Source organism: Opisthocomus hoazin, chromosome 7 (genome assembly GCF_030867145.1).
Source record: "Opisthocomus hoazin isolate bOpiHoa1 chromosome 7, bOpiHoa1.hap1, whole genome shotgun sequence".
Lineage (NCBI taxonomy): Eukaryota > Metazoa > Chordata > Aves > Opisthocomiformes > Opisthocomidae > Opisthocomus > Opisthocomus hoazin.
In genome coordinates, this window is record NC_134420.1 from 29,239,073 (window position 1) to 29,253,409 (window position 14,337).

The following is a 14,337-nucleotide window of genomic DNA, read 5'->3' on the forward strand; positions in this document are numbered from 1 at the left end:
AATGGATGACCTGCAGCTCAGACAGCATCCCCTGTTTTTACTGTGCAGCCAGTGAACGGACTGTATAGCTTTGTTAGAGTCTTTGAAACTTTTGAACTAACACTCATTTTGCAAGGGAGAAGTGAACACAATTCACACATGAATGATGTTTTAACTTTGTCATTTAAACTTCGCTCTAGAAGCTTGAGCACCATTGCCGATATGTACATGAGCTCGCTGGTGAGTCAGTCTGGTAACCAGTCAGAAAGAATTCAAGGCTTCATCCACTGAGCAAGTCTTTCAGTACTTTTAATGCCAGTTGAGAATTACAACTTCCATTTAAAAATTACACTTTTCATAAATACACTGACTTTAGCATTAATTATCTTACATGCCACTGTATTGTATTTTAAATACAATGTAAACATCTCCAAATGCTGGCCATCTCATCTTTACCTGTGCAGTTTTTGGACGCTTGGGAGAGGGGCAGGGATGTGAGGGAGGAAAGAATAGATGGATGAAAGGAAAATGCACCCCAGAGTACTTGGCTGATGTTCCTGAGTTAGCCCTAGTACTTGCACTGGTTCCGAGGTCCTCACTGCTCGTTGTAGCGAAGGAGCTTGTTCCAGTGGAGCACGCGTGTCCCTGGTGCTGTGCTCAGAGGCGTTTCACATTAGAAAGGGGTGAGTGGTGAAGTGAGCAGAAGCCACGTGTTCCTGAGGAGAATACATTGCGGTTCCTTTGGACGTTAATATTAGAGGGGGCTGTACATCTTCTGCTATTTTAGCAGTACTGCTATTTGAGCTCAGGGAGAATTACTCATCTCCTTTCACAGAACAGGAGTTGCACCCACAAGTTAGTTGGGGGGTGAAAGTTGATCCCGGCAGCTCAAACTATGCCATACTTTTAGAAATATACCCTAGCCTCTAGTGAAATAGTTGTAAGCTGCATGTTGCATACATCTCCCCATTAAAACAAGGGTATGTTAGTTAGCCAACTGAGTAACCTTACCTGTGTAAGAAGCTGAGGAAAATTTTCCCCTACTTTCCTAAAGCCAGTAAGAGTTTTTTTGAGAGTCTCGCTGCTTAGTTACAGCTGGCTTCTTTTGGAAACAGCGTTAGTAGTGAGTAAATAGCTGATACCACAGCATGGAATAGCACAGATTTCTGATTTAAATTAATTAATACTAAGAATGGGCTAATTCTTTGGCCTAAACCTCAGCTTAGATCAAGGTTCTTTTGGGAAATGATGGCCTGAGCCAACATCAGACATGTCTGTTGCAAAAGTGTTCAAGCCAACGTCACATAGCTCCTTGCCCTAATTTGGGTCTGAATTACACAGACCTGCAGCAATAGAGTTGGTGCGTAAACATCCCTTACAACTGGACAATAACAGGACCATGGAGGTACAGTTCAAAAAACAGCACAAAAAAAGACACAGCCTTGGACTTAATCCCTTGTAAACAGAAGAAAAACAAACCAAAAGAACTGTCCCCCTCAAACCATCAATGAGCGAATCGGCAATAATTCAAACCTGGAGTTACTTGCAATGTCTGCGTCTGCGCCGGGAGGCTGTAGCAGCATCCCACAGGCTGGTATTTCCACAGCTGTGGTACTGCTCTCCACACACTGGCGTGTCACCTCTTCCTGGTGTTAACCCACAGCTCTGCCCAGGCTGCGCTTTCCAGCGTCTCTCCTCACTCCCTCCAAGGTCACACGGCCCCGTTTTCTTGTCTGGGTTTTTGTACGGACGCCCGAGAAGTGTTGAGTGATGGGGCCAATGTGCAGAGGAACCCAGCCAGCAGGGTGAGACCCAGGCCTCCCCAGGCACAGAACATGGACCAGCCATAGCCATGACTGATGTCCTCTGGCAGCCCATAGACGTAGCGGGGATAGCGCGATAGCTCAAAATTGATCCCAGCTACACATGTGCAGAGTGAGATGATACAGCACGTACCTGCAGGAGAGAAGCGAAAGGGTTCTACACTACCCTCAGACACATCAATTAAGTGCTGTTGTTTTCCCCTAGGTATTTTCAAAAAGCCATGCATTTTCAAGATAAAGAATTACCTTTTTTTTTTTAATCCTACCAGTCACTCTTCTTACAAGGCAGGGGATAAAAAAGGTCGGCCTACAGAATACTTCACGTAACAAATAGCCAATATTGCCCTAGCTCCCTCTTGCTATTTGAACTCTGTCATGTGTAGTTCATCATGCTTCGACTCTCCTGAGACTTACTTTATTTCCAATGACTGTCATCAGGTTCCAGACAGTGCTTGGGCAGTCTCTCCATGGACGGTAAATAGCTGAAGCCCAGGGCTGCACAGTGCAGCACAGCTTGGTTTCTACCAGTTTCTACCAGGAACATCCTGACTCCCACCAGCTATAGCCTAGGCCCACAGCAAGTGCCCAGGTTTCTGTTACCTGCTATGCATTCCTTAAGCACCTGTCTAGAGGAGCAAAAAAGCCAGAGAACCTTAGAACGCCAGGCACTCTAGTATGTCTAATATACACTAGTACACTAGACTTCAGGTCCAGGTGATCATTTTATTCTCTCCAGCTCTGGATCTGTGTCTAAGTACTAATGCCAACTCCTACTGCTGACAGCATGCCCATCACAGTAAGTGCAGCAGCACTCAGAGGGGCCCCAGTCTACCTGTTCTGCTTCTAGCATGTTACTCTCTCACTGCTGTGTGATAAAGAAATGAAAAACTGTTCCCAAAGGAACCTGCAGTTAAGCAGCACATAAGGTGATTAAGGACAACACCAGCCCAACTTCCATCCTTTCTAGCATTGCGCCATGTCTGCAGGGTGGTTTGCGGTGCAGCTCTCCAAAAACACACCTGGAGAAGGCTCGTTTATGGCAAGGGAAGGTTCCCCCCAGCAGCACCAAAACAGTGTCACAGATACTTGTTTACTTGCTATAGATGCTGTTATAGCACCAAGTTGCTTGCAGCCATTATATAGATGCTGACACTGGGCCTCTAGGGTAGCAGCTCTGGCTTTTACGTAGAGCCTCTTTTTTTTCATAGTTGAAAGCTACCGATTTACTGCTTGCAGTTAAGGATTCCCCATTCTTGGAGCTTCTCAAGTAGCTCACCCTTTTGGTGCATTTGTTGCTACTATGCCCCTTTCAAATAAAGACGAAACACCGCCTGTTTTTGAGCTGAACAAAGTTCAGAAAAAACTTTGGCCATGCAGAAAGCCTGCTCCCAGCCAGGAGGAACAGATGTAACACCCTCAGCCAGCACTGAGCTCGTATCCTTACCCCTGGGCCAATGTTCTCCAGGCTTGTCTGGGTTTGGACTTCATGGTTACCCAAAGCTGTGAGCATCTCTGAGCAGCAGAAAGGTGCTCTACATTGATTTGTTTGTTAAGCTTCCCTAGGGAAAGCTGTGCTAAGCTGACAGGAGCCACAGGCTCCACGCTCTTGGAGCAGGCAAGAGCCCGATGCTCATTGACCACATGGTTGCCGTAGCAACATACCAGCTCTCCAGAGCAGAAGGCTCATGTACATACAGCAGGGTCTACTCAGGAACATGCAAACACCCATGCAAACCCAGGTCCTGCCCAGTGCAGGAAGTGGTACCGCTGCACTGTGCTGATGGTTTGCTGCGCAAAGAACTGCTTCATGTGTTTGCTGTGGGCTGACTTTACTTCTAAGAGCACCTCCCCATCCAGCAACACTGACTGTGGTGACATCAGGAGTAGAAGCGAAAGGCTCTCACCTCCCATTAGGAAGAGCAGCCCAGCCACGTACTGCATGAGCTCCTGCTGCTTGCAGCAGCCCAGCACACCAATGATCCACCCAAACAGGATGATGGAGACTGCCATGCCAATGAAGCCAGCTGTCATCCTCCGCAGATCTGAGGAAACAGAAAGGAGAAAAGCAAGAAAGAAGGAATGAAGATGGCAGCACCCAGACAGGACAGCCAGGGGAGAGTTCAGACAGATTTAGATTAGCTGGTTCTAAAGTTTCTACATCACCCATGGACTCCTCCTCCTGTAGCTTCTTGGAGGTAGATACTTTGCCCATTACACTGAAATTAAGGGAATCCAGCTAACTTAACTCCCTTCTGTTGGGCACTGTACAACTGGAAAGCATTTCTGTCCTCATCAAGAGGAATACTGGCCAAATACTCCCCAACATGGGACAGAAGGGGTGTATTACGAATTTGACAACAATTTGCAAATGTTATGGCTTTTTTTTTCTTTCTTTCTTTTGGTGGCATGTTTCTTTGGGATGGAGTTTGTTGGGTGAGTGTCTGCTGAAAACAGAAATAAAGGAAGTGAGAGGAGATGCTGAAGAGAAGTAAAGGACCAGTGCATGGAAGGCAGATAGTGTGAACTGAAAAGAGGAATAGTGGGAGGACAGAAGCAGACAGCAGATCAATACAGTATGATGGGAACAACTCCAGTAACAAGCTCTAAAAAAAAGCTTGGGCACCAGCAATATGAACAGCACTTTGTCATCCATAATACAAGGGCTGTTCTTGGCTCCTCCTAGTTCACTCTCTAGTTGGATCTCCTCAGCACTGAGGCTCACATGAGCAGGGCTAGGCAGAATTATGTGAGGCAACAGAACCAGAAAAAAAAAACAGAGAGAGAAGCAGGAGCAGAAAAAAATTATTAAATCATTCTCAGTGTCAGGCTACAGGTCAGTCATCTGTGTGGGAAGGACTCGGGCATGAGGCAGCTTGTGAGCCAGGAGCTGGTAACAGCAGGTTGCAAAGACAAACTGAGATGTTCCCAAAAAGCTGGTTGCCAGGGACTATACAGCGATGCAGCACCTTTGCTGTAAGCCAGCTAGGAATTGTCTGTCCCCAGAGCCAGAATATGATTACACCTGGCAACACACTACACGTGTGCCTTTATTCCCAAATTCACCGCTTAAGCCCCTCCAAATCTCATGTCCCCTTCCAGTTACACTGTCAGCTGCTTGCCCTTCCTCACGAACAAGTACGTATTTATGCTTGAAGCCCAGTGATGGCTAGCTGATTCAGAGCCCTCGCTTGGCATTGCCCGAAGGCATCAAGTAATCCAAACAGTCTTGTATGCTGCTTTGGGTTACTTACGGAGCGCATGCCACTCGTCCTGCCGGATGGTGTTTGTGATGTTGATGGGTAAGTTGCGAGGCAGAGAGCTGGAGGTGTAGTGGTACTTCACAGCAGTGCAGCGCTGAATAACTCCTGTAAGAGAGACATCAGTGTGAAACACCATGAAACCCCGGTGCCTTGCACGTGCTACCGAGTTGGCTGGCCCAGCGGAGCTCACACAGGCGAAGCCTTGCTTCAGTAACCGAGCAAATGTCACCCAAAAAAGAGCTGTTTACTTCACAGGCTTTGGGGTTAGTATGGGAGGCAGCCTTGCTACACAGAAACACTGGCAAAGACTGAGCAAGGTGCTGACCCAGGCAGGCTCCAGGAAGGAACAGCTGAAGGTAAACAGTAACGACAGTCACCAAAAACAGCTCCAGAAGCTTCCTAGAGGAACTGGTATGATCTCTCTCAGATGGCTGAAGAGACAAGAACATGGCCGAGCACCAACAGCACTACTTTGTCTCTAAAAAGAATCACTTTGAAAATTTTGAGTGAATGCTGGGAAGTGAGCTGCATGAGAGAAAAGTTTTAATTCACTCCAGTAGTCCTGGCTCTTTGCTTTACTTTCCACAAACAATAGTACCCAAGTAGGCTTGTTTCCATTATAGCTTGAAGAAAAGTGTGCTCCAGATGCAAATGTGAACCTGCATGCGTGCTCCTCGTGGAAGGGGGTTTTAGTTCAGAAAACAACTGACAACAGAGAAGGTGCTAGGGGGTGAGGGAAAGGAAGGTGCCTTGCCCTCACTGTTATAAATAAAGTTGGGGCTGAGGGGGAGAATAAACGTAGATGGTGGGTGGAAGAGAACAGCCAGAAAGGTAACAGCTAGTACAAGAAGCTCCCCTTAAACAAAGGCTAGAGGGTCATTACCACTACTTGAATGCTGGGGCAGAAGAAAGTTCAGAAACAATCAGCTGGCCAGTGAGCTAATTAAGGTGCTGAACAATCACTAGCAGGGAGCTGCAGACTCAGTGATCAGCTTTGCAAAAGATGCTAGAAAACCCAGGAGAAGAAATGGGCTTTGTGCTGCTCCCACAGCAATGGGAAGCATGGTTTTGGTCTCTAACAACATTCACTGGGACTGTACTGACCCGGTTCCTGTAAGGCCCTGCAACGAGGGAGCCCCTGCTTCACAAGATGAGGAGTTGCACGCAGGAGGCCCAGCCAATCCCAGCCATCAGGTCAGGGAGGGAAAGGCGATCTGAACTTCCCCACGTTAACAAAACAGTGACATTTATTATCGAGTGGAACAGCAGACATGCAGAGAACGTGGCCCAAAAGGGGAAAACTCAAAGCTAGAGTTCCAAAAGCCTCTGAGCATTTCAAGTGGGCCCCGCTCCTGGGCTGTGCTTCCCACCGCCCCTGCTGCGGTTCCCTCCTCGACAGCGCGAGCCCTGGCTGTGACACACCAATGCCCAGAGACACTGCCCACCGCCTCCAGCCAGCCGCCCTCGCCCTGCGGAGCATGGCACCCTCGCTCTTTGCTGTAATTTCACACAAGTCTGTAGCGATTAGATCAGCAAGACAACCCAGTAACAGAGGATGCCAGTTCAGCTGCAAAAGCTCTGCAAACATCTGAATTAACAACTTAGGCCGTATACAGCACATCACAGTATCTCATTAGATTTCACCTACAACTGTTGCCTGAATTTAATTTCAATGTTGACATGATTTACATGTGTCATTGAGAAATCTGTCTATGGTACAAACTAATGACACCAGATTTTAGATTACAATGCACTGGATTCATTAAAAGTAAGATCTATGCGCTTACATACTCTGATTATAAAAGTACTATATATGAAGAGGTATTTTATATAAGAGCAAGGATTACTACTTTTATAGCTCATTAAAGAAAAATCCAAGACTCGAGATGTACATCCCTTAAGATCAAAGCTATGGACTCCTCAGCTAAAATGTCACAGCGGAAATCTTTGCTCTGTATTATTACAAGAGTTTACATGTAGACAAAAAGTAAAACCTCTCCACCTTCTTATACAAATCTGGTTATTTAGAAGTTTTGATATATCAGTTCATTCTGCCTCTGGTTAAGAAAATTCACACCTAATCCCTTCCTCCTCAGAATTCAAAGGGCTAATTTTATGTAGGTAGTACATAAAATCAAATTAAAACAAGAAGTTTGCAAAATGGAACACTCAGCGAATTTGGGGGTTCATGCTCAGCGCTGACCTCTAATCCATGGGCTTGGTGACAGCCACTGATTACACCATCACAAGCCTTTTTCCAGTAAGACTCCCATTCCTCTGAGAGCACAGGCTGGACCTGCCCTGGTGTGAGCCACCCCAGGCAAAACAAGGGAGACCTCTCTCTGTAGGTCTGCTAGAAAAGCTGAAATAGGTAGGCAGGAGAGTCCGGGGATCAGGGAAGCAGCGAGGCTGATCTCTCAGCTGAATACCTACCCACTTTCTCCCAGAAAACTGTAACATGCACCCAGGCAACGCTCAGTAGCCAGATTTTGCATCTGCAGTCACTAATTCATGCTTCCCATTTTCTGAGTGAATCTCTAAGTCTAATTTGCAGAGATGCTATGCACTCAAATATAGATAGGCACTCTGTGGGGCTGCACTTGGAGTGATAAAACACCTTGTTCTCTCAGTACTCGAGAAAATAGAAAAAAAAATCAAAATAAGGTTTGCAGTCTAAAAGTTATCCCGAAGTCAAAGGTATTTCAAAGGTATTCCAATAGGTCCTTGATCTTAAGCCCTTACATACGTTAAATCACAGTCTATAAAATAGGGACAGCATCCTGCCCTCCATTTCAGAAACGTGTTAGCAAAGGGATTTCACTTTCGTGTATAACACACTCAGACGAGCACAGTAAGCAAGCCTGCAAAAATTAAAAACTTTGCCTTCAGGCAAGGGCTTGAACAGAATGGAGTCACTTGTTCACCACCTAAGTGAGCGCTGTCTTTTTTGGCACACGAGTAAGCTGAGAATACAGGACAGAAGGGGACAGGTGCCGATGTCTTTAGCTTACCATAAAGCACATGTGCAAGAAAAAGGTTACACAGACAGCCTGATCCTAGCATTTCTTAGGGGCATTAAAAGAACACTATGAAAGTTGCCCTGCATGTGCAATTTTCTTGATTAAAAAATAAACATAAGAAGCAATGAACTGCATCCGACAGTGTCACATTGACAGTTTCACGGCTGAGCTACATGCCTGTGCCCTCCCACGGCCAAAGCTGTGTCTCACACCTTGTCCTCAAAGTGGTTATTTTTCCCCTCAGGATTGCAACTGCAGACAGGTTCCCTTCCAATACCCTCTCACAACACTTGGGACACTACATGCGAGTGTCCCTGGACAAGTCCTTTCTCCTGACTGAACACGAAGGCTGGGAAAAATCAGAGGACACCGGCTAGAAAGACTTTCTGGACCTCCAGATACCCAGGCAGAGCATAAGTCCCTTGTCCCTGGGCTGCCAGACTTCTGGAAACCCAGACCGAGGCCTGCTGTGACACATTCAGTTTGTAATCCTGGGCTCAACACACCCCAGCTTTCTCTCAGTTTAGTTTTCGTCCCTCTCTGACTTCGAAGCCTGTGTTTTTTCCTCTCTACACTGCGTGTGTGCCAGCGTTACGAGGAGGAAATGGAAGGGTTCTCACGTTCAGTTCTGCTGCCTGGCCCAGTCCTATCTGAGAGCAGTTTAGCTCTCACACAGCTGGGAGAGACCCTCTCCTTCTCACCATGAGCAAGGCCGGGCAGCAGCCATGGGCAGTTAACACTGAGCTACCATGTGAGGTCTGGTCCGGCCCTCCCCTCCCTCATGCCCCAGGACCAAGTGGCCACTGAAGCTGCCTGGCTTATTCCTACCATTTCTGCCCAGGACTGTGGAGAGCATCACAGCTATGTGATCACTCTGTCCACATCATCACCCAAAGGCCGCTAGCTCTGGTAAGTCAACCTTCCTGTAAAACCCCATGGTAACTCCTACAGATCACATTTACTGACAGATCATACTTACCAATGGCCATGACAAAACAGATTGAGTTTATTAAATATGTCCCTATCATAGATGCTCTACAGACCTCACAGTCATTCCTGTAACTCTTCCAATTTATCATCATTTTGAAAGGATGGGAAGTACAGGCACCAGGACAGAGCAGTTTTCTCTCAAGGGCCCCATAGCTGCCACAAACTGTTGTGTTCCTCTGCTTAAGCATCCAGTGGTTCTTTTGTTTCTCAGCTATATCGTGGTACTAAGCAGTCATTTCTGCCTGGTATATGTGAGACCATCCCACGCCAGGGTCTTTTTAGTGCAAGCAACAAAAAACCCTGTTTATGAGCAGTGATGAACCTTTTCTTTGTTAATTCCTTCAGTTTACTGGTGTTAAAATCCATGTTGTTCAAACGAACCCACCAGGTTATTCAAAGCAGCCTCTTAGAATGGATCTTTCCTAATTAATCATTTTCTACTGTCACTGCTTTGTAAGCAACACTTTTTTCATATTAACCGAATATGAACATATTAACACTAAACACCATATAATAAATCCCTGCAGGACCTCACTACTTAAGACTTCTCCATGCAAAAGGTTTTTGTTGCAGCATCAGTTACCCAGTGTGCAATCCACACAGCACAGGCTCTACAAGATGACGTACAGTGCTCATGTTCTTACACTCACACAGTCCCTCCCTACACACACACAGATCCTCTTAGTTTCCCCACCAAGTGTTTCATTTCTTTGGCTGCTGTCTTCTACTGATTGCTAATCTCCATTTTCCCCATTTGGTTTGTACTTCATTTCTTCTTTTGCCTTCTTAATTGTATTTTTAAAACAAAACTATCTATTTTTTTCACAGTTCCAAAATAGTGATTTTGATTTTTAAGAAAAATTCCACACATCATTCCTATCTTACATTTACACATTTCCCACCTCTCAGTTTTGTGCTATATTTTTTGACTCCTTTTTTTTCCTTCTAAAAATATGAAATGAATATATTTCACATTTTTAAAAAAATATATATTTTAGATATATAAATGTATACATGTATATGTATCATCAGCTAAAATGCTCATGTATGAAAGTTTCCACAGAACTGCTTTGTATTAAAAGCAGTAGATATATACAGGACTAGAAATCCATGGAATTATCTAAATGGATAAGGGTACTTGCGGACTTAGGCATTTATTCAGAATTTAAGAGACACCCAGAAAGGAAAGAAACCTTATTGCAGAGGTACTAGAAAAATGGAGAGTATAAACCCAAACCAAGATTACCACAGGACCATCACAGAAAAAAAAAACAACAAAACACACTGACACCAAAAGCCTATAAAAATCTCTAGTTTAAGGAATATTAGGAATAGCAGAAGGCATCACACATCAGCAGAGAGCTAGCTGAAAATTTATTGCAAATTGAGGCAAAAGTAGGACTTGCAGAGGTGCACAGCAGTGATCTTCAGCTCACACTAGGAAAAACACGCCCATTTTTTCTTTTTGGAAGCCCCAGATCTAACACCGTGCTTGAGAGAACAGCTCAGCCACAGCCACACCTGACCATCGGCCAGAAAAGGCTGCTTAAGCACAGTTGTTAGAGAAAAGACAGACACAGCGGGAACAAGGAAAGGCTGCTAGTAAAGCAGGTCAGGGGAAGGGATAAGAGAGTCATATCTATGTAAAGATCTGACAAGAACTATTATTAATAATTTCCCTCTATAAGATAACACATAAATCTCTACAGTAGCAACTGCAGACCTAATAAATAGTAAAGAATATGAGGGAAGGAAGGCTTGTAGAGAAAGACAACATCTTTTATTAGAACAGCTGAAGAAAGAAGGAAAGTAGAAGGAAAACCTTTTGGATTTAGAATCCCTCCAGTTTTACACATCAGACCCTGAAGAAGATCATTCACCACCCTGTAACACCCTCCTGCACGCAGAATGCAGACTCTGGCCTCTCTGTCTGACCATTGTAGGGTTGTGAAAATACCTCAGAAACAGAAGTTTTGAGGACCAAACTAGTATTCTTCCCACCCCTTCCCCCAATGTTTGCTAATCTCAATGGGAGCTGAAAGCATTTGGCTCGATGTGAAGCAAAAAAATAGATAAATATTTTAGATGACAGACACAATTAATAGAAAGAAATTAATGAGCTGCCTTTTAGTGAAATGAGATCAACGTGGAAATAAAAATGAAAACACATGAAATGGATCCTTGGAGGTTAACTAGAGAAAGAAGCTAATCACACAGCACTAGAGTTTCTAAAAGTAAGAGTCACTGCTGTGCATTGGAAAGAACAAAGACGAGCTGAGCTTCGCAGTGCCAGTCTATCCATCCTCTGCTGTGCAGGACTGGCGTCACAGTTGGAAGCCACGCTGAGGAACTGCTCCCACTTTCTTAAGATAGCATTTCCATTTTGTGCCTCAGTAGAAGCACTTCTCCCCACTCCTACTCTCCCTGTGCTAACACGTACCTGCTGGAACAACAAGTCCTGTTATTTATCATTGACCATACATGGCATTTTTTATCCTAAGCTTGTTTTATATGTCATTTATTTTGACTTGATAGGTCAGCCCACTACATCATTTGTATCATCCAGTCCAGGAATTTTATTCATACTTTGTGCACCGCTTGGCTTTGTACCGTGCACCACAACCGCAAAAGATCCACAGCTTTCTCTCCTGCCCACCCCTGGAGCCCTGAGTGACATCTGCCACCAAGAAGGCCTGGCAATCCACTGCAACGACGAGAACTCCCCCATGCTAGAGCAGGAACAACAGGTCCCTTCCCCCTTGCTGTCAACATCACAGAGCTATAAACAACACTGTACATTGCTCGGTAACAGGAAGGTGTCAGGGCGAGGAGGATGCCCACCGAGACCCTGCTGAGTGCCAGGCCCTGCACTGGGCCACGGCAGAGGCTCTCCGAGGACGCGGTCCCAGCCGGCACTGCAGCATTTTCACCAGAAGGAGAAGTGTACAAGACCCCAGGAGCGGGTCAGGGCCCCGCTCGCCGCTTCCCACACGCCAGGGTCCCCTGGAGCCACGGGGGCCGTGCGAGGCTGCACCCGCGCCCTCCCGCGGGCCTGTCCACGCCACAGCGGCGGTAGCCGCGGCCCCGCCCGCTGACCCGCGGCCCCGGCCGGACGGCGCCGGGAGCCGCGCTCAGCACCACGGACAGCGCCGGGACCCACCGCCTCCCCGCGGGGCCGGGGCCGGGGCCGGGGCCGGGGCCGCCCTCCCCGCCCTTCTCCCCCGCACCTTTCCGGATGAGCTCCTCGCTGTCCGGCTCGTAGCCCGCGCGGTGGCAGCGTCTCCAGAGCCCCGAGACGGTGGAGTTGAAGCGGCGGCCGCAGTGCGAGTCCAGAGCGGCGGCGGCGGCGGCCGGGGCGGGGGCCGGGGGCCGCCCGGGCAGCAGGGCCCGCGGGGGCCGGGCGCGGAGCGGCAGGTGCGAGCTGGGCGCCGACATGGAGCCGGGCGGGTCGCTGCGCTTGTGGCCGAAGCCGCGGCAGCGCTCCCGGTGCCGCCGCGCGTCCGTCTCGTACCAGGAGTCGGTGCCGATGGCCACGGCCAGGAGGGCGAGGGCGGCGGCGGCCAGCAGCAGCCCGGAGCCGCTCAGCGCCTGAGCCGCGGCCGCCATCTTACCGCGCCGGGGGCGGCGGGGGCGGGCGCTTCCCCTGCAGCCCGGCTGGGGGCCTCCGCCCGCCACACCGCCCCCGGAAGGGAAACGGGGCCAGCGCCCTCCGCTCCCCGGCACCTGGCCACGGCAGGCGCCGCCCGCGCCCCGGTGTGAGCTCGGCGCCGCGCCGGTGCAGCCCCGAGCGCACTGCCGGGCCGGTCTCAAGGGGGTCCCGGGGCCGCCTCCCGCCGCCGCTCCCCGCCCCAGCGCCCGCTCCGTGGCACGAGGCACCTAATGTGTGCCTACTCCGTGGCACGGCACCCGTTCCCGCGGCCTCCTCTCGCCCCGTAGCCGCCCCTCCACGGCCAGAGCCGCCCGCCGGCGCCGGCCTGCCCGGGGCAGAAGGGCAGAGCTCAGCCCTGCCCGCGCCGAGGGGCCCCGGCACCAAGCGGTCTCTAAAAGGCGGGCGACACACCAGCACCACGAGCAGCTGCAGCGGTTGGCGTTTCGATTACGGTTTCTCCTCAGCCCTTCATTGCCAGTTAATGGAAAACAAGGCCCAAAGAGCTGAAAACGGCCAATCTACTCTGCGCCATGAGCAGCGGGCTAAATCCAAGCCGGGAGTTAATGCAGCGTCTCCCGGGGCACAACGTCCCTTTTGATACTGCTTGTTCTGCGGGCCCCGCTCCTCTCCAGCTGCAGCACTGCCAAACCGCCAAAGCCCAGCGTTAGGGCATCATCTTTCCAGTGCTGGCCTGCAGATGAAATGATCTAGTGACATGGTAAATCTAAATCACACATTTAAAGTCCAGATTTAAAATCCTTAGTTTTTGTTAGAAGTACTTTAAATTGTTTCCCAGGAGGAACTGTTCAAGTGTAGGAGTTGCCCGCTGCCCCCCCGTCACTTCTTCTTGCTCTCTTGGCCACGCCAAGTGCAGCCTAAAGACCCTCCCCAGCACTCCTCCCAGGGACCCTACCCAGAAACTGCTCCCCCCAGAGCCCTGTGCCTGGCGGAAACGCGCATCACCCACAGACAAAGCTTGTTTGAACCGCATTTCAGCGCAACGCTCTTCAGCAGTTTGCACCGGACAGACAGGATTACCAGCCATGCAGCTGCACATCAGTGCCTTCGAGGCACATCATTTCAAAGGGCTGCTGTCAAAAGAATCTTCTTACACATACCAGTCAAATTAAGTCTTTCACATCAAGAATGAAAAATAATTTTCAAATACAATCACTGCCCTAGATAGCATGGAAAAATCCTTCAATTATAACAGCTCTTTCCTGGAAAGACACAAATATTCACGCTTCCAAAACCTGCAATCCTATTATGTTACTCTACTCTCTCTGCATCAGTTCCTCAGGCTGTATTTTCAGAAGACGGGGGCTTCAGCAAGACCATCACCTTAGGAAGTTCCCATGTACAGAGACTCCTTCCAATTGTTCTCCCCTCTGTGCTACATCAGAGCCACTCTTTGTGGAGCCTGTGAACCAGGCAGATGATTAATCCATGTTATTTTTTTATTGCTTTTGAGAAAGAAAAACGGACGCGGGAAGGAGGCTTATGGCATGGCTCCACAGGCAGGAGTACCTACACAGCCAAAGAGCGCAGCACGACAAACTCAGGGACAGAGATTCCAAAATGTAGATTGCTGGCAAAGTCCCCAAACCATGAAATGA

General features: G+C 48.4%; 1 protein-coding gene across 1 annotated transcript; it reads right to left on the reverse strand.

Annotated features, from left to right (window-relative positions):
- Nucleotides 1-288: 288 nt before the first annotated feature.
- On the reverse strand, nucleotides 289-12,790 carry LOC104328142 (transmembrane protein 178B). The gene is made up of 4 exons (XM_075427445.1): nucleotides 12,300-12,790; nucleotides 5,054-5,167; nucleotides 3,707-3,844; nucleotides 289-1,935 (listed from the first exon to the last, which is right to left on the reverse strand). Exons 1-4 carry the CDS (start codon nucleotides 12,676-12,678, stop codon nucleotides 1,691-1,693), a joined length of 876 nt encoding a protein of 291 aa, XP_075283560.1. The 5' UTR covers nucleotides 12,679-12,790; the 3' UTR covers nucleotides 289-1,690.
- Nucleotides 12,791-14,337: the final 1,547 nt, after the last annotated feature.

Bases quoted from the DNA above. Each gene is read 5' to 3' on its own strand.
- LOC104328142 (XM_075427445.1), bottom strand. From the start codon at position 12,678: ATGGCGGCCGCGGCTCAGGCGCTGAGCGGCTCCGGGCTGCTGCTGGCC. The intron at 5,168-12,299 runs GTGCGGGGGAGA...TCTCTCTTACAG, and splicing joins CGAGGAGCTCATCCGGAAAG to GAGTTATTCAGCGCTGCACT. The intron at 3,845-5,053 runs GTAAGTAACCCA...CTGTTTCCTCAG, and splicing joins GGACGAGTGGCATGCGCTCC to ATCTGCGGAGGATGACAGCT.